At 39.4% G+C, this 26564-nt stretch overlaps 1 protein-coding gene across 3 annotated transcripts; it reads right to left on the minus strand.

Annotated features, from left to right (window-relative positions):
* Positions 1–6611: 6611 nt before the first annotated feature.
* LOC116749777 (E3 ubiquitin-protein ligase RNF4-like) lies at positions 6612–14032 on the minus strand. Of its 3 annotated transcripts, none has more exons than XM_032624526.1 (2): positions 13894–14032; positions 6612–7903 (listed from the first exon to the last, which is right to left on the minus strand). In XM_032624526.1, the coding sequence occupies exon 2, from the start codon at positions 7638–7640 to the stop codon at positions 7071–7073; it is 570 nt and encodes a 189-aa protein (XP_032480417.1). In that variant the 5' UTR covers positions 7641–7903; positions 13894–14032; the 3' UTR covers positions 6612–7070. The 3 variants fall into 3 exon arrangements, with proteins under 3 accessions (XP_032480417.1, XP_032480418.1, XP_032480419.1); XM_032624527.1 differs by lacking the exon at positions 13894–14032 and adding an exon at positions 13520–13887; XM_032624528.1 differs by lacking the exon at positions 13894–14032 and adding an exon at positions 10731–10786.
* Positions 14033–26564: the final 12532 nt, after the last annotated feature.

Raw genomic sequence — 26564 nt, forward strand, 5'->3', positions numbered from 1 at the left:
TCCTAGGGCACTCTACGAAAGAGGAAATAATCATTATCATCTGCCTAGAAGTCTAACACATGAGAAATAACCACCTTATCCCTGCTCACGATTTCATCACAGCACTGAGACACCAGGTAAGTGGCTTTAATAGTTATTCCACCTCTCAGAGCTCACATTCCATTGAAACAGCTTGGACTCTGTCTCTGAGAAAGTAACAAATGCCTGGAAAACTTCAGACCATAAGGAAGCAAGATGAGAAAAGCTTCATTTCAAACAGCTTTCTTTAGCAGTTTTAGCTCATAGCAGTACATACATAGACTGTGCTCCTGAGTGACTTATAAAGAGCCATCATGGAACCAGTTTTTCTTACAATAATTCCTTTAACTCAATATATTTTCTTGAATGTCTAGCTCCTGCCTAGCTGTCCAGCCTTAATGCCTACAACTCTTCCACCAGTGTGTGGGATTGCCCAAATATGCTATGCTTCTGTGGCTTTGTACATGTTGTTCCTTATTGTGGGGATCTTCCCTCCCTAACCCCAATCATTATCTCTTCAGTAAACTCTTCCACAACCAGTCCCCCAAGATATAACCCCCTCACCCATCCCTTGTAGAAAATATTTTTCTGTCTGTCTACCACAGTTTCTCAACCTCAGCCCTATTGACATTTTGGGCTGCCTAAGTCTTTGTTGCTGGGGCGCTGACCTGTGAACTTTAGAAGGTTTCGCAGCATTTCTGGCCTCTGATCATCAGTATCACCACCACCGCCACCCCCCTCCATGTTGTGAGAACCAGAACTGTCTCCAGACATTGCCAAGTGTCTGTTGGGTATATGGGAGTGGGACCCACCACCAGCTGAGAATCATCGCTTTACACATTTCTATAGCACCCTAAACCTTTGTACATGCTTGTACATAATTATTTTAATTGTTTGATTGCATGTCTGCCCCTTCCCTAAGATGTGAACAACTGCTGGGTTGTGCTGTGTCTTGCTTACCTTGACAGTACATGGCATTCATTGGATCAGATTCTTTGTCAAATAAATGGCTATGAAATGCTGATGATCACCTAGAAACGATGTCCCCAAGTAAAAAAAGAAATTTTTTTTTGTTTCATCTTGAATGTTTTATTGTTGGCTAAAATGTTTAACAATGTCTAGTAGAGATGATTGTATGAAAACCTGAAGTCTGCACATTCTTGAGTCTTTGGCCCTGGGGCAAGAACAGTGGGCTAGAAGAGAGAAGCCTTGGGCTTCCCTGGTGGCGCAGTGGTTAAGAATCTGCCTGCCAATACAGGGTACACGGGTTTGAGCCCTGGCCCAGGAAGATCCCACATGCCACGGAGCAACTGAGCCTGCGCTCTAGAGCCTGCGCTCTAGAGCCTGTGCTCTGCAACAAGAGAAGCCAAGACAATGAGAAGCCCACGTACCGCAACGAAGAGTAGCCCCCGCTTGCCTCAACTAGAGAAAGCCCATGAGCAGCAACAAAGACCCAATACAGCCAAAAATAAAAACAAACTAATAAATAAATTTATTAAAAAAGAAAAAAAAGAAGAGAGGAGCTGTGTCTCCCACCAGAACAATGAGTAACTTTGGTTAAGATGTTTAACTCCTCTGGGCATCAGTTCTTCCACCATAAAATATGAGTTCCTAAGACTCCCCTTCCACCTCCAAAGTTTGTGATTCCACAACCTATGTAGCAAGAGGTCCCAAATCTCACAAAAAGGCACTTCGAGCTTTTATTTCACTATTTAAAAATGAAGTTTTGTGCAGTGGGACAGTGATGTTTAAGAAACTACATACCAGGTTTTACCATATAATTGGTACCAGGAGATGGGAAACAAAAACAAAGTCATAAACCAAAGTTACTTTTCTTTTCCAAGCCTCAATTTTATCGTATATAAAATAGAGATGATAGGGAATTGCCTGGCGGTCCAGTGGTTAGGACTCCATGCTTCCACTGAAGAGGGTATGTGTTCAATCCCTGGTCAGGGAACTAAGATCCCACAAGCCGCATGGTGTGGCCCAAAAATAAAAAAATTAAAATAAAAATAGAGATAATAATACTTACCTCATAGGATTGTGGTGAGGATTAAATGAGATGATGTATGTAAAGTGCTTAACAGTACCTGGCACATAGTGAGCACCCAATAAATGGTCATAGCTATTATTATTGTTATTGCACTAACATTTGTATAGAAAATAGTTTACAAAACTAATGCCCCTTCAAATTAACTTTGTCTTGAAATATAACAAGAAATGTAAGTAGGTATTAATCTTCAAGGACTCCATGGAGCTGAATATAAATTAAAAGTTCAATTTTCCATCTTCTAGACTCCAAGGAAGCTACTGAGAAGTCAGTTATTTCCTCTTTTATGCCTCGGCAGCACCTGGCAGATATTTCTGTCATAGCTTTCCTTTCACTGCATTATTTCTTTTATTGTATTATAACTATTTTCACATCTCTTCCCCACTAGCCGTGAGCTTCTTGGAGACTGTCTTACTCATCTTTTTAACTATATAGGTCTATCACACTATCAGAATTTAATAAATACTAGGCAAATGAGCAGATGAATGAAAGAATTAATGAGTGGTCCATGCCCAGCAATGCACTGCACCTTCTCTTTTCTGGTTGGAGAATACAGCAGCTGCTACTTCTGTGACTTGGCCTCGTTCAGAGGAAAGGAAGAGAGAAATTTGTTCTCTAAAGGCTCTCATCTCAGCAGGGAAGCCAAGTGCTGTCGGTAACTGCTACCTCTATCTTGTCACACCACACTGGCAGTCCCTCTGCCCTCCCTTTAGAGGGTCAGTGATGCTGGCAGAGTCATACCTGGGGCCACATGCCTTCTCCATGCCACTCCACAAGAGAAAGGACTATGCCCTGTAGGATCTTTTTGCCTGCTGAAAGCTAAGGGGGCAGGGAAGGGCCCATGTCCAATGCTGCCCTGATTAATGTTCCCCACACAGGAGGGTTATCATGTTAGAGCTGTCTGTAAATAGTCCCTGGATAGTGAAACAAAAAACATTTTCTCAAAGTTGGAAATCCATCTGCATAATACCATGAAACTGAACTATGAAATTGGAGATGGAAAAAGAAAACATGTTTTACTTTCAAAATACTATGTACTAACAAATGTCTAAAACAATGATAAATAAGGAAACCAGTAGGAGAGAACCATTGGGAGTGCCTGTGCATTTGTGCAAGTGCCGCTGCTGTTCCCTGCTCTTGTTGCAGGGAAACTACTGTTTTAGAGACAAGACACTGAGCCAATGATATCATTGAAACCTACTTTATTAACACTCCTTGGGATAGTCATCTCAGTATGCAGATTTTAATATGAAATCAGTGGGATCTAATTGATATAGCTAAGGAAAGGATCTAAAAGTTTATCCATCTTAACAATTTTAGGTTCTCAGAGAGTAACTTGTTTCTTCTGGCAGGTGTGCTTAACATTTGCTGCAGGGATGAATTCAGTGTGGATCAGACAATAGAAAGACCAATCCTTGCTGAAAGATGCCTCTGACTTCTCCACTCTGTCTCTCTTAACCCTTTTCTTGAACAGCTTGATTTTAATCAGTGATTGACGAAATCCTCACATATTATAGCTCAAGAAGTTTGGCTTTAGTTCCCTGCCGTAACCTCAGGGAACATCAGGAAACAGCTAATTTAAATTGCCAGATTATCTCACTGTGAGGCTAACTTGTTCTAAAGCTAGATCGGTCATAAAGTGGATAAATTTGATTGTCCAAACTCTTCTAATCCATTTCCACTCTGGTCAAATGAGCTTCCACTTTTCCAGAAAGGTACCTGAAAGCTAAATCCAAACTGCCACAGCTGTTCTCTCAATTCCTATCATTGCTACCTCAGACCAACAGCCTTCTCCCAAGAGTTGCCATAGCTCAAAAGACTTGCACAGCCCTGCTGGCTGTGCTAAAATGAAACTGCTAACATCAAGGGCAAGAGAGTACCAGTGCATTACCACATTCCTCAGACCAAGGGTACTTTCATCCTTTTTCTTATACATTTCAGAAAATTCACTTCTATTTTCGGAGGAAAATCAACACCAGGACCTTTCCTTCCTGATCCTACCTCCATATTTTCCTCCCAGTTTTCAAGCAGTATCTTCAACCCTCACTGATATCATGCTGAATCCTTAAGAATCCTTCTCTGGAGGCTCTTTTTCAGAGCCTTTAATGGTTCCTTAGCAACTGTAGAATAAAATCTAAACTCCATAACACAGCACACAATGCTCTACTCATGATGTGGCCTTAATATTCTTTTCTAGCCTTAGTTCTCACTTCTTCCCACAGCCATGTACAATAGTCAGCCAACCTATTCACACTAATGTGCCTGTGGCAGCTCCTTTCCTTCAACTTTTATTCTTACATCCTGTTGGGTTCCTGCTGTTGCCTAGATGTATACCTTGACTGCCTGTGATGTGTGAAGTGCCTTGTACTGTGCCTGGAAAATAGCTATTGTTTAATAAATAGCAGGTGTTATTATTAATACCTTCTTGCTTCAATTCTTAAGAAAAATAAGTCATACTCCCACTAAAATAAACCCTTGACCCTTGCCTAATGCTTATATTCCAAATTTCCCTATCAAACTTTACTCCCAGATGATCTGGGCTAGACAATGAAGTAATAAAATTCAGTGTCCCCAAACATATCTATGATGATAGTAATTAAAAAAGTGGTTGCCTGTGAGGGATGGGGATTGACTAGATGGGAACTTTCTGAAATGATGGAATTGTTTTACATATATGTGTGTGTGTGTGTGTGTGTATGTGTATGTATGTGTATATATATATATATATATATATATTTTTTTTTTTTTTTTTTTTTGCTGACAAAGCAAAAGACTTTACTGGGAAGGGGCACCCAGGTGGAGAGCAACAGGGTAAGGAAACTCAGGAGAACTGCTCTGGAATTGTTCTATATTTTGATTGGGGTGCTGGTCCTGTGAATGTACATATTTGCCCCAGCTCATCTAATTAAACACTTTAAGATCAGTGAATTTTTCTGTCTGTAAAATTTATCTCAATTTTTCAGAAAAGTCAGAATCCCCTCTATTTTTTCCCTAAAGCAGAGATCAAAAACTCAAATGTCTACATGAGTTTGGTAGATAAGGTAAAAATGTAGTGGACTGGGTAGAACACAATAGGGAGGGTCAAGGGCTGCTGGCAAGCTGGAGAGAGTATGCTCTTTTTCCTGATCACATGGGCAATATATGCAAAAGCAGAATCTGTATATTTAATAGGCACCTCTCAGATGTTTCAATCATTAGCCAAGTTTGTGATACACTATGTTATGTAACAGAGCAATTAACAGTCTCCAAAGTGGAACACACAACATGTCCTATTGAAATGCAGGAAGTTCTACATCTAATATTTAGAACTTTTTTCTTTTAAAAAAATTTTCATGTTGTTTTTCTTCCTTGTTCTATTTTATTTTAATAAATTTATTTATTTTTGGCTGCGTTGAGTCTTAGTTGCTGCACGTGGGCTTTCTCTAGTTGCGGCAAGCGGGGGCTACTCTTCATTGCAGTGCATGGGCTTCTCATTGAGGTGGCTTCTCTTGTTGTGGAGCATGGGCTCTAGGCACATGGACTTCAGTAGTTGTGGCACGTGGGCTCTAGAGCACAGGCTCAGTAGTTGTGGCACACGGGCTTAGTTGCTCCACAGCATGTGGGATCTTCCCAGACCAGGGCTCGAACCCATGTCCCCTGCATTGGCAGGCAGATTCTTAACCACTGCGCTACCAGGGAAATCCCCTCATTTCATTTTAGAACATACAAGGAAACCCACGGAAGGGCGTATACCCATTTATCTTGCATATCCTGTGCTAAGACAAGCAACTGAGGTTTGGAGTATGAGATATTGCAGAGAATGCAGTGTGTAGAACAGACATTATGCTGGGATGGGCGCTGCTCCATTGGCACAACTGAGCCTCCATGGAGGAAAGCAACACTGCTACAACCATTGAAAGTAAGGAACAAGCTTTACTGCACATTTCATTATGAGGGAAAAGGAGAGAGCACAGTAGAAATCATGTCCTCTCTAATTCTAAAGTACAGATGGAATTGTGAGTCCTTTGTGATTTTCTTCAAAAGAAAAAAGAGCTAGTGTGTGTGTGTGTGTGTGTGTGCGCGTGCGTGTGCGTGTTGGGGGTCTGTGGGCAGCAGTGATGAGGTCTTCTCAAGCATGTGACCCAGTCAGGCTGCAGGAGCAGCTAGGATGGTGATGCAGTGATGTATTTGTTCACAGAGAAGCAGACCAACTTGTTGATTAGCTGACCAGTATGGTGGAAGGCAGGCACACCTGTAAGCCTAGGATGAAGGGAGCCTCTCTCTGGTGTGGCAGGTCAGAGAGCACAGAACCACAACTCTAGATTACAGTGTGTCTAGGTGACTCCTCAGGCTGGTTTCAAAGGCCACCAGGAGTCCCAGCAGGACATGGTGCCTGCTTGTATACCTACCTCCACCTTGCTGGTTGGAGAGATGGTCAGAAAGGACTGACTTCCTTTTATTCCAGTGGAGTCAGGAAATTCAGAAAAACCAGGAAGATATCACCCTGCCTGCTCCATTAATTAAAATAAAGTTCCATTGCTCTAAGCAAGACTCAGTATAATAGTTGCATAAACAAGAATGAAGTTTATTCATCTCTCAAGTAAAAGCCCAAACTTGTAGGTGGCTCTGGTTTGCAAACTTGTCAGTCTCTCAGGTTCCTTCCATCTTGTTCCATCATCTCTAGGATGTTGCCCTTATTTACATGACCCAAAATGCTCACATGCAGCCAATTAAAAATTGATTGTTATGAGAAAGAAAGGAAAATTTGCTTTGAGGACAACCACCAGTCTCTGGCATACTATGACAACCAAGTCCAGTCCTGCAGCATGAAACAAAACAAAGCAAAAGGTAGTCTCATTGTGTGTGGGAAATGAAAAAAAATTTTTATATACTCCAGAGAGCAATTTTTAAAATCAGGCGTTTTTAATTCAGTGCACTGAATGCCAACAACCCACCGTTTCTGCACAAGGACATGGAAGAATCTAGCTAGGTTGTCTGTCTGTCCTGAGCAACACAGCACACATCATATATAGATGCGGTGGTACAGATGGCAGCTGATTTTTTTCAAACAAACTGGGCAATTTCTAGTATATTTAAGGGAAGTGCAGAGGCACTGACTACAGAAGATGTGGCCACATTGTGTAGAGTAGATATGTCGTTTACTCAGCTCAATCTCTAAGTACCCATCCCTACAAATTCGACACCAGATATAACCAGGTAGTGTGCAACTTAAAGTTTCTTCTTCCAGGGCATTATGGTAGGCACTGTTGGTCACAGATACATCTCTGTCCCTCATCAACCCCTCCTTATCACTGCTCACCACACAGCTGCCAGTTTGGCCTTGGAGTGACCTTGTATTTCCCCTTGGCCTCCTCCTTTCTTCAGTAATCACAACAGAGTCATGGTGAGTTAGGTCAATCACTGCAGGTTCTAGAGAGTCACAAGTGAGATCAATTATTTCATCACTTTCCCCAAGTTCTATCAGTTCCACTTCCAAGATCACCTCAGGAGTTGTGCCTCCTTCCCCAGATGTACAGAATTCTCGTGCTTGTCTGGAATTCACCCTAGTACCATAGCACATTCTTGTGTTCATTGTGCTTTTTGGATCCAGTATTAAGAGAAATAAGTGACCTGTGCCAAAGTTTACAGTGAATGCTAAAGTCCTCAATGTCCCACAGCTCTTGGCCAGTCAGTCTCTGACTTATATAAGAATTTATGGTCCACATTTTCTGGTATATTTGAACTCTGATTCTGGTTCCATTCCTGTCTCCATATCCACAACTGCTGTGTTCCCACAGTGGGGTGGGGTGAATCTTCTGGGAGCCACTTATGAGAAAGCTCAATCTGAATTTTTAACTGAAAAAAAATGAGACAAAGATTAAGCATTAGTAGTACTTAAAATAAGATTGACAGCAGTATAAAGTATATAGATAGAGAAAAATGTGTACTCAAAAGTTTTTGATAACTCTGCATTCTCCAGAATAGGTCACAAAACAAGGCCACAAAACAAGACTCAGTAAATTTAAGAAAACTGAAATCATATCAAGCATCTTTTCCAGTCACAATGCTATGAAACTAGAAATCAACTACAAGGAAAAAAAAAGACCACAAAAACACATGGAGGCTAAACAGTATGCTACTAAACAACCAGTGGATCACTGAAGAAATCAAAGAAGAAATTAAAAATATACCTGGAGACAAATGAAAACAAAAACATGATCCAAAAATCTGTGGGACGCAGTAGAAGCAGTTCTAAGAGGGAAGTTTATAGTGATACAAGCCTAACTCAGGAAACAAGAAAAATCTCAAATAAACAACCTAACCTTACACCTATAGAAACTAGAAAAAGAAGAACAAAACTCAAAATTAGTGAAAGGAAAGAAATCATAAAGATCAGAGTGGAAATAAATGAAATAGGGACTTAAAAAATAGAAAAGATCAATAAAACTAAGAGCTGGTTCTTTGAAAAGATAAACAAAATTGATCAACCTCTAGCCAGACTCATCAAGAAAAAAAGAGAGAGGCCCCAAATAAATGAAAACAGAAATGAAAAAGGAGAAGTTACAACTGACACCACAGAAATACCAAGTATCATAAGAGATTACTGGGAACAATTATATGCCAATAAAATGGACAACCTAGAAGAAATGGAAAAAATCCTAGAAATGTACAATCTCCCAAGACTGAACCAGGAAGAAACAGACCACTTCACCAGTAATGAAATTGAATCAGTAACCAAAAAACTCCCAACCAAAAAAAAGCCCATGACCAGATGGCTTCACAGGTGAATTCTACCATTAAGAGAAGAGTTAACACCTATCCTCCTATCCTTCTCAAACTATTCCAAGAAAAATGCAGGGGAAGGAATGCTTCTGAACTCATTTTACAAGACCAGCGTCACTCTGATGCCAAAACCAAACAAATATCAGAAAAAACAAAATTATAGGCCAACATCCCTGATGAACATAGATGCAAAAATCCTCAACAAAATATTAGCAAATCAAATTCAACAAAGCTTAAAAGGATCATACATCGTTATCAAGTGAGATTTATCCCAGAGATGCAAGGATGGTTTGATATCCACAAATCAATCAATGTGATACATCACATTAACAAATTGAATAATAAAAATCATATGATACTCTCAATAGATGAAAAAAATAAGGTTTTGACAAAATTCAACATTTACTTATGATTAAAATCTTTCAGTGACAGAGTGGCATGGACTAATATATACTATCAAATGTAAAATAGATAGCCAGTGGGAAGCAGCCACATAGCATAGGGAGATCAGCTTGGTGCTTTGTGACCACCTAGAGGGATGGGATAGGGAGGGTGGGAAGGAGACACAAGAGGGAGGAGATATGAGTATATATGTGTATGTATAGCTGATTTACTTTGTTATAAAGCAGAAACTAACACACCATTGTAAAGCAATTATACTCCAATAAAGATGTTTAAAAAACAAAAAACTGTCAGTGAAGTGGGTATAGAAGGAACATACCTCAACATAATAAAGGCCACATACGACAAGCCCACAACTAACATTATACTCAGTGGTGAAAAGCTGAAAGCATTTCCTCTGAGATCAGGAGCAAGACAAGGATGCCTATTCTCACCACTTTTATTCAACATAGTATTGGAAGTCCTAACCATTTCAATCAGACAAGAAAAAGAAATAAAAGGAATCCAAGTTGGAAAGGAAGAAGTAAAACTGTCATTGTTTGCAGATGACTTTATACTATATGTAGAAATTCCGAAGGACACCACCAAAAAACTACTAGAACTCACCAATGAATCTGGTAATTCTAAAATTTGTATGGAAACACAATAGACCCTGAATAGCCAAAATAATCTTGAGAAAGAAGAACAAAGCTGAAGGTATCACATGCCCTGGCTTCAAACTATACTACAAAGCTACAGTCATCAAAACAGTATGGTACTGGCACAAAAACAGACACATAGATCAATGGAACAGAACAGAGTGGCCAGAAATGAACACACACTTATATGGGCAATTAACCTAGGACAAACGAGGCAAGAATATACAATGGAGAAAAGATAGCCTCTTCAGTAAATGATGTTGTGAAAACTGGACAGCTACATGCAAAAAAACAACTGGATTACTTTCTTACACTATACACAGAAATAAATTCAAAATGAATTAAAGATTGAACTGTAAGACCTGAAACAATAAAACTTCTAGAAGAAAACAAAGGCAGTAAGCTCTCTGACATCAGTCTTAGTAATATGTCTTTGGATATGTCTCTTCAGGCAAGGGAAATGAAAGCAAAAATAACCAAATGGGACTGCATTTAAGTTTTTGCACAGCAAAGGAAACTATTAACAAAATGAAAAGGCCACCTACGATATAGGAGAAGGTATTTGTAAATGATATATCCAATAAGGGGTTAATATCCACAGTATACAAAGAACTCATATAACTCAACATCAAAAAAACAAACAACCTGATTAAAAAATGGACCGAGGGTCTAAACAGGCATTTTTCCAAGTAAGACATACAGATGGTTACAGACATATGAAAAGGTGCTCAACATCACTAATCATCAGTGAAATGCAAATCAAAACCACAATGAGATATCACCTCACACCCATCAGAATGGATATTATCAAAAAGACAGCAAATAGGGCTTCCCTGGTGGTGCAGTGGTTGAGAGTCTACCTGCCGATGCAGGGGACACGGGTTCATGCCCCGGTCCAGGAAGATCCCACATTCCGCGGAGTGGCTGGGCCCGTGAGCCATGGCCACTGAGCCTGTGCATCCGGAGCCTGTGCTCCGCAATGGGAGAGGCCACAGCAGTGACAGGCCCGTGTACCTCAAAAAAAAAAAAAAAAAAAAAAAAAAAACAGCAAATAACAAGTGTTGGCAAGGATGTGGAGAAAAGGGAACACTTGTTAACTGTTGGTGGGAATGTAAACTGGTACAGCCACTATGGAAAGCAGTATGGAGATTACTCAAAAAATTAAAAATAGAACTATCATGTGATCCAGCATTTCCACTCCTGGGTATTTATCCAAAGAAAACAAAAACACTAATTAGAAAAGATATATGCACCCCTGTGTTCATTACAGCATTATTTACAATAGCCAAGATATGGAAGCAACCTAAATGCCCATCAATAGATGAATGGATAAAGAAGTTCTGGAATGTATGTGTATATATATTGGGTTGGCCAAAAAGCTCATTTTGGTTTTCCCATAAAATATTACAGATTTTATATATATATATATATATAATGGAATATTACTCAGCCATAAAAAAGAATGAAATCTTGCATTTTTGACAACATGGATGGACCTAGAGGGTATTGTGCTAAGTGAAATAAATCAGAGAAAGACAAATACTGTCTGATTTCACTTATATGTGGAATCTAAAAATCAGAACAAATGAACAAACATAAAAAAACAGAAACAGAGTTATAATTACAGAGAACAAACAAGTTGTTGCCAGAGGGGCAGTGGTGGGGGAGGAAAGAAATAGATGAGGGAGATTAAGAGGTACAAACGTCCAGTTGCAAAATAAATAAGCCATGGGTATAAAATGTACAGTGTGTAGAATATAGTCAATAACTATGTAATATCTTTGTATGGTGACACTATAATCATGGTGACTATTTTGAAATGTATAGAAATATCATATTGTGTGACAGGAACTAATATAGTGTTGTAGGTTAATTATACTTCAAAAACAAACTCATAGAAAAAGAGACCATATTTGTGGTTACCAGAGGCAGGGGTTTGTGGGAGGGGAATTCAATGAAGGCAGTCAAAAGGTACAAATTTACAGTTATAAGATAAATAAGTATAGGGATGTAATGTACAACATGATAAATATAAGTAACAGCAGGATGTTATATATAAAAATTGTTAAGAGTAAATCCTAAAATCTCATCACGAGGAAAAAATTTTTTCTATTTCTTTAATTTTGTATCCGTATGAAATAACGGATGTTCACTAAACTTATTGTGATAACTGTTTCATGATGTAACACCTTAAACTTATACAGTGCTGTACGTCAATTATATCTCAATAAAACTGGAAGAAAAAATAAGTGATAGCGAGGATGTAGAAAAATTGGGACTCTCATATACTGCTGTTGGGAAGGTAAAATGGTGTGGCACTTCTGGAAAACAGTCTGGCAGTTCCGCAAAAGGTAAACATAACTATATGGTAAACATATAGTTACTATATGACCCAGCAATTCCACTCCTAGGTATATACCCAAGAGAATTGAAAACTTCTGCTCACACTGAAAAGTTGTACATGAATGTCAAAAATAGTATTATTTTTATTTTATTTTTTATTTTAAAAAAACTTATTTAATTAATTTATTATTTTTGGCTGTGTTGGGTCTTCATTGCTGCATGCAGGCTTTCTCTAGTTGCAGTGAGCAGGAGCTACTCTTTGTTGTGGTGTGCGGGCTTCTCATTGCAGTGGCTTCTCTTGTTGCGAAGCACGGGCTCTAGACTCCAGGCTTCACTAGTTGTGGCTCACGGGCTTCAATAGTTGTGGCGCACAGCCTCAGTTGCTCCACAGCATGTGGGATCTTCCCGGACCAGGGCTTGAACCCATGTCCCGTGCATTGGCAGGCGGATTCTTAACCACTGCACCACCAGGGAAGCCCAGTAATAGTATTATTTTTAATAGCCAAAAAGTGGAAACAACCCAAATGCTCATTAACTGATGAATGAATAAATAAAATGTGGTATAGTCCTACAATGGAATATTATTCATCAATAAAAAAGAAATGAAGTGCCAGTACTTGCTATAATGGATGATCTTTGAAAACACCATATCAAATGACAGAAGCCAGTCACAGAAGACCACATACTGTATGATCCCACTTATATGATAAATCAAGAATAGGCAAATCCATAGGGACAGAAAGATTAGTGGTTCCTTAGGGCTGGGGGTGGTTGGGGAGAAATGGGGAGTGATGTCTAATCGGTACAGTGTTTTTTCGGGGGGTGATGAAAATGTTCTAATATTGAGAAAATGGTTGCACAAATACATGAATATACTGTAACCCACTGAAGTACATTATAAATAGGAGGATTTTATGGTTTGTGATTTATACCTCAATAAAGCTTTAACGGAAACAAATACCTTAAGATGCCATAGAAATATTACACAAAACAGTGTGAGATATCTAAATTTAGACAAGCCCTGGAAGCTGGGAGCCCCAGAAGGAAATGGGGAGAGCCCAGAGGAGGCTTTGACGAATACAAATACCTTAATAAAGCTTTAGCAAAAACAAATACCTTAAGATGCCATAGAAATATTTCACAAAACCGTGTGAGATATCTAAATTTAGACACAAGCCCTCGAACCAGGGAGCCCCAGAAGAAAATGGAGGGAGCTCAGAGGACGGTGCAGTGCTCAATGCTCCACCCGATGGCGCCGACCTACTTACTGACCCCACAAACACCTGTCTCTCATCGGATCACTTACCTTCGTGACCAGCCTGCCCCTCCTCCGCTCTGCACTCAGGGAAAGACAACCTTCGGGGTGACACCGGGCAGCCCTGCAAAACAGTGCTCACCACCCTCGACTCCACCCAGGCAGCCAGCAGCTCATCAATGACCTAGTGTTTTGTCCGGTTGCGCCCTGTGAGCTATCCAGTGAGAATAGAGCAGGAAGCCTGCGCTCCAGCGGCCTGCCACTTTCCGGCCCCTCCGCTGCTTGTCGGTCCGCTCGGGACCGAGCCTGAACCAGCCGAGCCTGGCGCCTGAGTACACTGGACAGGGAAAGAGCACCAAGGAACCAGAGGCCAGGGAAGAAAAGGAGAAGTCGAGGGAGGGGGCGGCGCGGGAGCGGGTACTCACGGTGAACGCGCCCAGGCTGGCGGCAGCGCCCAGTGAAGAACAGAGCCAAGGTCACGGAGCAGCAGTCGCGGCGCTTATTCCCACCCACCCGATGGCAGCAAACACTGGGGTTTTCTCTCCTGTCAACCCACTATTTTAGTTTCTCAACTGACCAATCAAAATCCGAGCCCGTGGTAGCTCGTCACAAGTCTCTGGGCAGAAAGAGCTGTTCCAGGTTAGAAAAGGGGACTTTCCCGTCCCTAGTCTGTCTCTCAAGTCTCAGGTTTTCCGAGAAAGGGGAAGGACCGGGTTGGTTGGTTGTTTTTTGTTTTTTTTCTAGTCATTAGATCAGCAACTCTCACGCTGAGAAAAGTGGTTCCCAATGGAGGAGTTAGGAGAAGTTTTGGAAATTGACTGGGCTTCTTTTGCTTGTTCCAATGATGGGGTCCCTACGGTATTTAAGGGCTGAGGGCCAGGGACCCCAGCCTATACACACACTCTGTTTCTCTCTCTCTTTGAAAAACCTGCTTATACCAGCTCAGTACCAAGAAGTTTTCCCTTGTATCTCCTTGCTGTGGTTTTAGGTAATTTTATGTTTCCTAGTGGGCTGTGAAAATAAATAACCACTGGAAATAAAAGCAGTTGCCTAGAGCTTTACATTTTACAGAGCTCTTCTTATCACCATCTGCTTCTCAGAATAACCCTTGAACAGAATCTCAGAGTAGACACTCCATATTCATTGAATGAATGATTGATCAAATAAATGAGTAAACTTTCTGATGTAGGGATGATTCTTCCATTTTATGGATATGGTGACAAAGAGTCAAGACAGTAATAATGACTTTTCCAATTTCTTTTATGGGGTTATGATACAAACTTAAACAGTAATATGACTTTTCCCATTCCTTCTGTGGAATTAGGATTTCAACTCAAATCGGGGTTCAATGGCATTCACACTTCAATGCCAGCTGCTTAGAAACTTTGAACTTTTATTGGAAGTTTGGGATAACATGTGTTGTGGGCCCAGTAGAGGAAGTTACCAGGAAACTCACAGTAGCAAACTGATGCCGCACCCATGGTCTATGAGCCCATCCCCAGCTTTTTCATATTTTGCTGCTATCAGCTGCACCTGCACATTACCCCAGTCCTGCAAATTACCCTCAGACACTGAAGTGAGCTGAAAGTACCTGGGAGTGCTATGTTTCACCCCACTTCACCCTCCTGGCAGCCTATAGCCAAAGCCAGGCTGATGTGGAATACCAAAGCCCAGCTCCTTTGTTTGAAGGCAGGACAAACTCTGATGTCTATTCCTTTATTCTGAACTCCCACGGGCATAGGTTGAGTGTAGGACTTCTGAAATCACACCCTCATTTGGCTTCTTCCCATTCCCTATCCTTCATCCCCCATGCCCTTATAGGTTTCTCCTGGAAGCCCTTTCTTTTTTTTAAAAAAATTTTATTTATTTTTTTATACAGCAGGTCCTTATTAGTCATCAATTTTATACACATCAGTGTATACATGTCAATCCCAATCACCCAATTCATCACACCACCACCACCACCCCCCACTGCTTTCCCCCCTTGGTGTCCATATGTTTGTTCTCTACATCTGTGTCTCAATTTCTGCCCTACAAACCGGTTCATCTGTACCATTTTTCTAGGTTCCACATATATGTGTTAATATACGATATTTGTTCTTCTCTTTCTGACTTACTTCACTCTGTATGACAATCTCTAGATCCATCCACGTCTCTACAAATGACCCAGTTTCATTCCTTTTTATAGCTGAGTAATATTCCATTGTATATATGCACCACATCTTCTTTATCCATTCGTCTGTCAATGGGCATTTAGGTTGCTTCCATGACCTGGCTATTGTAAATAGTGCTACAATATACATTGGGGTGCATGTGTCTTTTTGAATTATCGTTTTCTCTGGGTATATGCCCAGTAGTGGGTTTGCTGTGTCATATGGTAATTCTATTTTTAGTTTTTTAAGGAAATTCTGTACTGTTCTCCATAGTGGCTGTATCAATTTACATTCCCACCAACAGTGCAAGAGGGTTCCCTTTTCTCCACACCCTCTCCAGCATTTGTTGTTTGTAGATTTTCTGATGATGCCCATTCTAACTGGTATGACATGATACCTCATTGTAGTTTTGATTTGCATTTCTCTAATAATTAGTGATGTTGAGCAACTTTTCATGTGCTTCTTGGCCGTCTTCTTTGGAGGAATATCTATTTAGGTCTTCTGCCCATTTTTGGATTGGGTTGTTTGTTCTTTTCATACTGAGCTGCATGAGCTGTTTATATATTTTGGAGATTAATCCTTTGTCCGTTGATTCGTCTGCAAATATTTTCTCCCATTCTGAGGGTTGTCTTTTCGTCTTGTTTATGGTTTCCTGTGCTGTGCAAAAGCTTTGAAGTTTCATTAGGTCCCATTTGTTTATTTTTGTTTTTATTTCCGTTACTTTAGGAGGTGGGTCAAAAAGGATCTTGCTGTGATTTATGTCAAAGAGTGTTCTTCCTAGGTTTCCCTCTGAGAGTTTTATAGTGTCCGGTCTTACATTTAGGTCTCGAATACATTTTGAGTTTATTTTTGTGTATGGTGTTAGGGAGTGTTCTAATTTCATTCTTTTACATGTAGCTGTCCAGTTTTCCCAGCACCATTTATTGAAGAGACTGTCTTTTCTCCATTGTATATCCTTGCCTCCTTTGTCACAGATTAGTTGGCCATAGGTGCATGGGTTTATCTCCAGGCTTTCTATCTTGTTCCATTGATCTATGTTGCTGTTTTTGTGCCAGTACCATATTGTCTTGATTACTGTAGCTTTGTAGTATAGCCTGAACTCAGTGAGTCTGATTCCTCCAGCTCCGTTTTTTTCCCTCAAGACTGCTTTGGCTATTCGGGGTCTTTGGTGTCTCCATACAAATTTTAAGATTTTTTGTTCTAGTTCTGTAAAAAATGCCATTGGTAATTTGATAGGGATTGTACTGAATCTATAGATTGCTTTGGGTAGTATAGTCATTTTCACAGTATTGATTCTTCCAATCCAAGAACATGGTATATATCTCCATCTGTTGGTATCATCTTTAATTTCTTTCATCAGTGTCTTATAGTTTTCTGCATACAGGTCTTTTGTCTCCTAGGTATTTTATTCTTTTTGTTGCAGTGGTAAATGGGGGTGTTTCCTTAATTTCTCTTTCAGATTTTTCATCATTAGTGTATAGGAATGCAAGAGACTTCTGTGCATTAATTTTGTATACTGCAACTTTACCAAATTCATTGATTAGCTCTAGTAGTTTTCTGGTGTCATCTTTAGGATTCTCTATGTATAGTATCATGTCATCTGCAAACAGTGACAGTTTTACTTCTTCTTTTCCAGTTTGTATCCCTTTTATTTCTTTTTCTTCTCTGATTGCCGTGGCTGGGACTTCCAAAACTATGTTGAATAATAGTGGTGAGAGTGGACATCCTTCTGTTGTTCCTGATCTTAGAGGAAAGGCTTTCAGTTTTTCACCATTGAGAATGATGTTTGCTGTGGGTTTGTCGTATATGGCCTTTATTATGTTGAGGTAAGTTCCCTCTATGCCTACTTTCATAAGAGTTTATATCATAAATGGGTGCTGAATTTTGTCGAAAGCTTTTTCTGCATCTATTGAGATGATCATATGGTTTTTATTCTTCAGTTTGTTAATATGGTGTATCACACTGATTGATTTACATATATTGAAGAATCCTTGCATTCCTGGGATAAATCCCACTTGATCATGGTGTATGATCCTTTTAATGTGTTGCTGGATTCTGTTTGCTAGTATTTTGTTGAGGATTTTTGCATCTATGTTCATCAGTGATATTGGTCTGTAATTTTCTTTTTTTGTGGTATCTTTGTCTGGTTTTGGTATCAGGGTGATGGTGGCCTCACAGAATGAGTTTGGGAGTGTTCCTTCCTCTGCAATTTTTTGGAAGAGTTTGAGAATGATGGGTGTTAGCTCTTCTCTAAATGTTTGATAGAATTCACCTGTGAAGCCATCTGGTCCTGGACTTTTGTTTGTTGGAAGATTTTTAATCACAGTTTCAATTTCATTACTTGTGATTGGTCGGTTCATATTTTCTATTTCTTCCTGGTTCAGTCTTGGAAGATTATACCTTTCTAAGAATTCATCTGTTTCTTCCAGGATGTCCATTTTATTGGCATAGAGTTACTTGTAGTAGTTCCTTAGGAGGCTTTGTATTTCTGTGGTGTCTGTTGTAACTTCTCCTGTTTCATTTCTAATTTTATTGATTTGAGTCCTCTCCCTTTTTTTCTTGATGAGTCTGGCTAATGTTTTATCAATTTGTTTATCTTCTCAAAGAACCACCTTTTAGTTTTATTGATCTTTGCTATTGTTTTCTTTGTTTCTATTTCATTTATTTTTGCTCTGATCTTTATGATTTCTTTCCTTCTGCTAACTTTGGGTTTTGTTTGTTCTTCTTTCTCTAGTTCCTTTAGGTGTAAGGTTAGATTGTTTACTTGAGATTTTTCTTGTTTCTTGAGGTAGGCTTGTATAGCTATAAAATTCCCTCTTGGAACTGCTTTTGCTGCATCCCGTAGGTTTTGGATTGTCATGTTTTCATTGTCATTTGTCTCCAGGTATTTTTTGATTTCCTGTTTGATTTCTTCATTGATCTCTTGGTTATTTAGTAATGTATTATTTATCCTCCATGTGTTTGTGTTTTTTACGTTTTTTCCCTGAAATTGATTCTAATCTCATAGCGTTCTGGTCATAAAAGATGCTTGATATGATTTCAATTTTCTTAAATTTACTGAGGCTTGATTTGTGACCCAAGATGGGATCTATCCTGGAGAATGTTCTGTGCGCACTTGAGAAGAAAGCGTAATCTGCTGGTTTTGGATGGGGTGTCCTATAAATATCAATTAAATCTATCTGGTCTATTGTGTCATTTAAAGCTTTTGTTTCCTTATTTATTTTCATTTTGGATGATCTGTCCATTGGTGTAACTGAGGTGTTAAAGTCCCCCACTGTTATTGTGTTACTGTCGATTTCCTCTTTTATAGCTGTTAGCAGTTGCCTTTTGTATTGAGGTGCTCCTATGTTGGGTGCATATATATATATATATATATATTTACATCTTTATTGGAGTATAAATGCTTTACAATGGTGTGTTAGTTTCTGCTTTATAACAAAGTGAATCAGTTATACATATACAGATGTTCCCATATCTCTTCCCTCTTGCATCTCCCTCCCTCCCACCCTCCCTATCCCACCCCTCTAGGTGATCACAAAGCTGATCTCCCTGTGCTATGCAGCTGCTTCTCACTAGCTATCTATTTTACATTTGGTAGAATAGATGTCACTCTCTCACTTTGTCACAGCTTACCCTTCCCCCTCCCCATATCCTCAAGTCCATTCTCTAGTAGGTCTGTGTCTTTATTCCTGTCTTATCCCTAGGTTATTCATGACATTTTTTTTTCTTAAATTCCATATACATGGGTTAGCATACTGTATTTGTCTTCTCTTTCTGACTTACTTCACTCTGTATGACAGACTCTACGTCCATCCACCTCATTACATAGCTCAATTTCATTTCTTTTTATGGCTGAGTAATATTCCATTGTATATATGTGCCACATCTTCTTTATCCATTCATCCGATGATGGACACTTAGGTTGTTTCCACCTCCTGGCTGTTGTAAATAGAGCTGCAATGAACATTTTGGTGCATGACTCTTTTTGAATTATGGTTTTCTCAGGGTATATGCCCAGTAGTGGGTTTGCTGGGTCATTTGGTAGTTCTATTTGCAGTTTTTTAAGGAACCTCCATACTGTTCTCCATAGTGGCTGTATCAATTCACATTCCCACCAGCAGTGCAAGAGTGTTCCCTTTTCTCCACACCCTCTCCAGGATTTATTGTTTCTAGATTTTTTGATGATGGCTATTCTGACTGGTGTGAGATGATATCTCATTGTAGTTTTGATTTGCATTTCTCTAATGATTAATGATGTTGAACATTCTTTCATGTGTTTGTTGGCAGTCTGTATATCTTCTTTGGAGAAATGTCTATTTAGGTCTTCTGCCCATTTTTGGATTGGGTTGTTTGTTTTTTTGTTATTGAGGTGCATGAGCTGCTTGTAAATTTTGGAGATTAATCCTTTGTCAGTTACTTCATTTGCAAATATTTTCTCCCATTCTGAGGGTTGTCTTTTGGTCTTGTTTATGGTTTCCTGTGCTGTGCAAAAGCTTTTAAGTTTCGTTAGGTCCGATTTGTTTATTTTTATTTCCATTTCTCTAGGAGGTGGGTCAAAAAGGATCTTGCTATGGTTTATGACATAGAGTGTTCTGCCTATGTTTTCCTCTAAGAGTTTGATAGTTTCTGGCCTTACATTTAGCTCTTTAATCCATTTTGAGCTTATTTTTGTGTATGGTGTTAGGGAGTGATCTAATCTCATACTTTTACATTTACCTGTCCAGTTTTCCCAGCACCACTTATTGAAGAGGCTGTCCTTTCTCCACTGTACATTCCTGCCTTCTTTATCAAAGATAAGGTGACCGTATGTGCGAGGGTTTATCTCTGGGCTTTCTATCCTGTTCCATTGATTTATCTTTTTGTGCCAGTACCATACTGTCTTGATTACTGTAGCTTTGTAGTATTATATGAAGTCAAGGAGTCTGATTCCTCCAGCTCCGTTTTTCGTTCTCGAGATTGCTTTGGCTATTCGGGGTCTTTTGTGTTTCCATACAAATTGTGAAATTTTTTGTTCTAGTTCTGTGAAAAATGCCAGTGGTAGTTTGATAGGGATTGCATTGAATCTGTAGATTGCTTTGGGTAATAGAGTCATTTTCACAATGTTGATTCTTGCAATCCAAGAACATGGTATATCTCTTCATCTATTTGTATCATCTTTAATTTCTTTCATCAGTGTCTTATAGTTTTCTGCATACAGGTCTTTTGTCTCCTTAGGTAGGTTTATTCCTAGATATTTTATTCTTTTTGTTGCAGTGGTAAATGGGGGTGTTTTCTTGATTTCACTTTCAGATTTTTCATCATTAGTGTATAGGAATGCCAGAGATTTCTGTGCATTAATTTTGTATCCTGATACTTTACCAAATTCATTGATTAGCTCTAGTAGTTTTCTGGTAGCATCTTTAGGATTTTTTATGTATAGTGTCAGGTCATCTGCAAACAGTGACAGCTTTACTTCTTCTTTTCTGTTTTGGATTCCTTTTTTTTTTTTTTTTTTTTTTTTTTTTTTTGCGGTACGCGGGCCCCTCACTGTTGTGGCCTCTCCCGTTAGTGGAGCACAGGCTCCGGACGCGCAGGCTCAGCAGCCATGGCTCACGGGCCCAGCCGCTCCGCGGCATGTGGGATCTTCCCAGACTGGGGCATGAACCCGTGTCCCCTGCCTCGGCAGGCGGACTCTCAACCACTGCGCCACCAGGGAAGCCCTGGATTCCTTTTATTTCCTTTTCTTCTCTGATTGCTGTGGCTAAAACTTCCAAAACTATGTTGAATAATAGTGGTGAGAGTGGACATCCTTCTGTTGTTCCTGATCTTAGTGGAAATGCTTTCAGTCTTTCACCATTGAGGATGATGTTGGCTGTGGGTTTGTCATATATGGCCTTTATTATGTTGAGGAACATTCCCTCTATGCCTACGTTCTGGAGGGTTTTTATCATAAATGGGTGTTGAATTTTGTCGAAAGCTTTTTCTGCATCTATTGAGATTATCATATGGTTTTTATCCTTCAGTTTGTTAATATGGTGTATCACATTGATTGATTTGCATATATTGAAGAATCCTTGCATTCCTGGAGTAAACCCCACTTGATCATGGTGTATGATCTTTTTAATGTGCTGTTGGATTCTGTTTGCTAGTATTTTGTTGAGGATTTTTGCATCTATGTTCGTCAGTGATATTGACCTATAGTTTTCTTTCTTTGTGAAATCCTTGTCTCGTTTTGGTGTCAGGGTGATTGTTGCCTCGTAGAATGAGTTTGGGAGTGTTCCTCCCTCTGCTATATTTTGCAAGAGCTTGGGAAGGATAGGTGTTAGCTCTTTTCTAAATGTTTGAAAGAATTAGCCCGTGAAGCCATCTGGTCCTGGGCTTTTGTTTGTTGGAAGATTTGTGTGTGTGTGTGTGTGTGTGGTATGCGGATCTCTCACTGCTGTGGCCTCTTCCATTGTGGAGCACAGGCTCTGGACGCGCAGGCTCAGAGGCCATGGCTCACGGGCCCAGCCACTCCGCGTCATATGGGATCTTCCCGGACCAGGGCATGAACCCGTTTACCCTGCATCAGCAGGCGGACTCTCAACCACTGTGCCAGCAGTGGAGCCCTGTTGGAAGATTTTTAATCACAGTTTCAATTTCAGTGCTTGTGATTTGTCTATTCATATTTTCTATTTCTTCCTGATTCAGTCTTGGCAGGTTGTGCATTTCTAAGAATTTGTCCACTTCTTCCAGGTTGTCCATTTTTTTAGCATAGAGTTGATTGTAGTAATCTCTCATGATCTTTTGTATTTCTGCGGTGTCAGTTGTTACTTCTCCTTTTTCGTTTCTAATTCTATTGATTTGAGTCTTCTCCCTTTTTTTCTTGATGAGTTTGGCTAATGGTTTATCAATTTTGTTTATCTTCTCAAACAACCAGCTTTTAGTTTTATTGATCTCTGCTATTGATTCCTTCATTTCTTTTTCATTTATTTCTGACCTGATTTTTTTTTTTTTTTTTTGCTGTACGCGGGCCTCTCACTGTTGTGGCCTCTCCCGTTGCAGAGCACAGGCTCCGGACGTGCAGGCTCAGCAGCCATGGCTCACGGGCCCAGCTGCTCCACATCATGTGGGATCTTCCCAGACTGGGGCACGAACCTGTGTCCCCTGCATTGGCAGGCAGACTATCAACCACTGCACCACCAGGGAAGCCCCTGATCTGATCTTTATGATTTCTTTCCTTCTGCTAACTTTGGGGTTTTTTTGTTCTTCTTTCTCTAATTGCTTTAGGTGCAAGGTTAGGTTGTTTATTCTAGATGTTTCCTGTTTCTTAAGGTAGGATTGTATTGCTATAAACTTCCCTCTTAGAACTGCTTTTGCTGCATCCCATAGCTTTTGGGTCGTCGTGTCTCCATTGTCATTTGTTTCTAGGTATTTTTTGATTTCCTCTTTGATTTCTTCAGTGATCACTTCGTTATTAATTAATATATTGTTTAGCCTCCATGTGTTTGTATTTTTTACAGATCTTTTTCTGTAATTGATATCTAGTCTCATAGCGTTGCGGTCGGAAAAGATACCTAATACAATTTCAATTTTCTTAGATTTACCAATGCTTGATTTGTGGCCCAAGATATGATCTATCCTGGAGAATGTTCCATGAGCACTTGAGAAAAATGTGTATTCTGTTGTTTTTGGATGGAATGTCATATAAATATCAATTAAGCCCATCTTGTTTAATGTATCATTTAAAGCTTGTGTTTCCTTATTTGTTTTCATTTTGGATGATCTGTCCATTTGTGAAAGTGGGGTGTTAAAGTCCGCTACTATGATTGTGTTACTGTCGTTTTCCCCTTTTATGGCTGTTAGTATTTTCCTTATGTATTGAGGTGCTCCTATGTTGGGTGCATAAATATTTACAATTGTTTTATCTTCTTGGATCGATCCCTTGATCATTATGTAGTGTCCTTCTTCGTCTCTTCTAATAGTCTTTATTTTAAAGTCTATTTTGTCTGATATGAGAATTGCTACTCCAGCTTTCTTTTGGTTTCCATCTGCATGGAATATCTTTTTCCATCCCCTCACTTTCAGTCTGTATGTGTCCCTAGGTCTGAAGTGGGTCTCTTGTAGACAGCATATATATGGGTCTTGTTTTTGTATCCATTCAGCCAGTCTGTGTCTTTTGGTTGGAGCGTTTAATCCATTTACGTTTAAGGTAATTTTCGATATGTATGTTCCTATGACCATTTTCTTAATTGTTTTAGGTTGGTTTTTGTAGGTCCTTTTCTTCTTTTGTGTTTCCCACTTAGATAAGTTCCTTTAGCATTTGTTGTAGAGTTGGTTTGGTGGTGCTGAATTCTCTTAGCTTTTGCTTGTCTGTAAAGCTTTTGATTTCTCCATCGAATCTGAATGAGATCCTTGCCGGGTAGAGCAATCTTGCTTGTAGCTTCTTCTCTTTCATCACTTTAAGTATATCATGCCACTCCCTTCTGGCTTGTAGAGTTTCTGCTGAGAAATCAGCTGTTAACCTTATTGGAGTTCCCTTGTATGTTATTTGTCATTTTTCCCTTGTTGCTTTGAGTAATTTTTCTTTGTCTTTAATTTTTGCCAGTTTGATTACTATGTGTCTTGGCATGTTTCTCCTTGGGTTTATCCTGTATGGAACTCTCTGCATGGAAGCCCTTTCTTAATACTAAATCACATACATCCAGTGGCTCAGGGCCTGCTTCTACAAGAACTCAACCTAAGACATTTACTGACTCTTCAGATGATGAAAATGGTATGCAAAGTTGTAGATCGCTTAGCATACCAAAAAACCCACTTCGAATAACAGTATGGCATTGTGTGGCATCAAGAGTCCTCTCTGTTTTTTCTAAGTGAAAACAGTAAAAAGAGGAAGTGGGCCATGGGGGAGGGGAAGGCTGCACATCACTGCGGTCTTTAGTTGGGCCTCTGTGCTATAGAGTTATAAATATCTCCTTAGTTTTGTAGACTTTTTAATCATCTATGTTGTGGAGGACCGAAGAAGATGAATAACTGTATCCAATTAATGAGAGAAGTTGTGTTGAATTTAGTGCATAATAAGTACTTGATACATGATCAAACTGTGGTTTTTAATTGTATTTACTAGTTGTTTTTTTTTCTGTTAGCCCTTCTTATGCTCTCTAAAGTATCAGAATAGTGGGGTTTTTTTTTTTTGCGGTACACGGGCCTCTCACTGTTGTGGCCTCTCCCATTGCAGAGCACAGGCTCCGGACGCGCAGGCTCAGCGGCCATGGCTCACGGGCCCAGCAGCTCCGCAGCATGTGGGATCTTCCCGGACCGGGGCACTAACCCGTGTCCCCTGCATCAGCAGGCGGACGCTCAACCACTGCGCCACCAGGGAAGCCCCAGAATAGTTTTTAATGCATAAAGTTTCCAGTTAAGGTACTCACAGATACTTTATTTCTTAATATAACTGGGACCCAAATTTTAGTCTTCAATTTTTTTTTGTAAAAGCCTAGAATTCAAGGAAAGATAAGGCTAATTTTTGGCCCTAAAATCTTGATGGCTACATCGCAGACAAAATACTCATTTTTATTAAAGAAAGGCTTTGAGTTTTACCTCAAGAGTTTACAACATAAGAAATATAAGTAAAAAGCAACAAGCCCAAACATATTGGGAGAGTAGTTGTTGACAAAAACTAGAAAAGAACATTTGCCAGTTCTCTGTATTGTTTCCTTTTATGCCATGTTTTCATTTGGGACAGTGAAAAAAAAGTGAGATATAAAAATTATTATTTCAAACAATTTTTAAATAAACATAATAATAATGACCATTTTTTAAATGATAGAACAAAAATTAAAATCTCCTAAAAAGCTAACCACACCAAAATGAACACTGATAAGTGATCATCTCTGGGTGGTGGGATTAACAAGTTTTTTTTCTGCCTATACAAACTTTCTATTTTTAAAAATAATGAGCATACACTCAAATAATAAAAGATGTAAAAATTCAGATCATATAGAAGTATGTAGAATTATATTTTAAAAGTCTCCCTCCATCTTCTCCTGAAATCTTAGCCCCTACCCCCAGGTAAACATTGTTAAGAGGTAGTTGGATACATTTTTGGACCTTTTCTTGTTGGTGTATGTGCTTAGAGAGGTTGAGAAAAAAAGTTAAAGTTTAATGTAGTTTGTTTTAAATCTATATAAAAATGGGGTCAGAGGTAGCACCTCAGCTTGGAGTGCCTGAGATGGCAAACGCTGATGCTCTGAAATGGGGGATGAGCAGGATGAGCACCACAGTTGCCAAGATCTGAGCACCATTCTTGAGGAATACACAAACCACTAAGTTACAGTCACAGTCTCATCTCTTGATGTTTCCTTGTAGGTCTTTGGATTAGCAGAGCAGTTCCAGGTTAAAATTGATGCATTCGAATTCACATTTCTGAATTTCTTTAGACTCTCTCTTCCAGGTGTGTTTTTTCTCCCTTTACCTTGGTGAATTGCCTTAAGCCATGGGTCCCACCCTAAAGCTTTTTCTCACTATTGCTTGCTTTGGTCAGTTAAGGTAGGGGGTCCCCTCAGGCTGTCTCTGCAGTTCTAGAACCTGCATCCAATCATATGCTGTCTTTCTCTAGTTTCTTGGATCTTTCTAAATTTTTCTAAATGGGGAATTATAAGGACATTCAAGGAGAACTATTTACCAAAGGTTAAATTTTAAAAATAGCCATAACATAAAATGGAGAGTGATGGGTACACATTGAGAGAATCCAGTGGAGTCCAAAAGGTGGTAATCCTGTTATAAGAGATTACAGGAGTTTATGATATTTTTTTCCTTATTTTCACTATTTGATGAGGGAGACAATTTTAGAACAATTATAAAATCAATTTCCTAAAAGAAAAATGTTATATATCAGTTAGCCAAATAATTCTTCAAATAATCAATTTGCCCCAAACTGAGAGACAGCTTCTTTGGGCCCTTTCATCAGCACAGCCTGGGGTGAG

Source organism: Phocoena sinus, chromosome 2 (assembly GCF_008692025.1).
Source record: "Phocoena sinus isolate mPhoSin1 chromosome 2, mPhoSin1.pri, whole genome shotgun sequence".
Classification (NCBI taxonomy): domain Eukaryota; kingdom Metazoa; phylum Chordata; class Mammalia; order Artiodactyla; family Phocoenidae; genus Phocoena; species Phocoena sinus.

What these genes read in the sequence shown, in the direction of transcription:
- LOC116749777 (XM_032624526.1), bottom strand. Translation starts at nt 7,640, where the DNA reads ATGAACACAAGAATGTGCTATGGTACTAGGGTGAATTCCAGACAAGCA.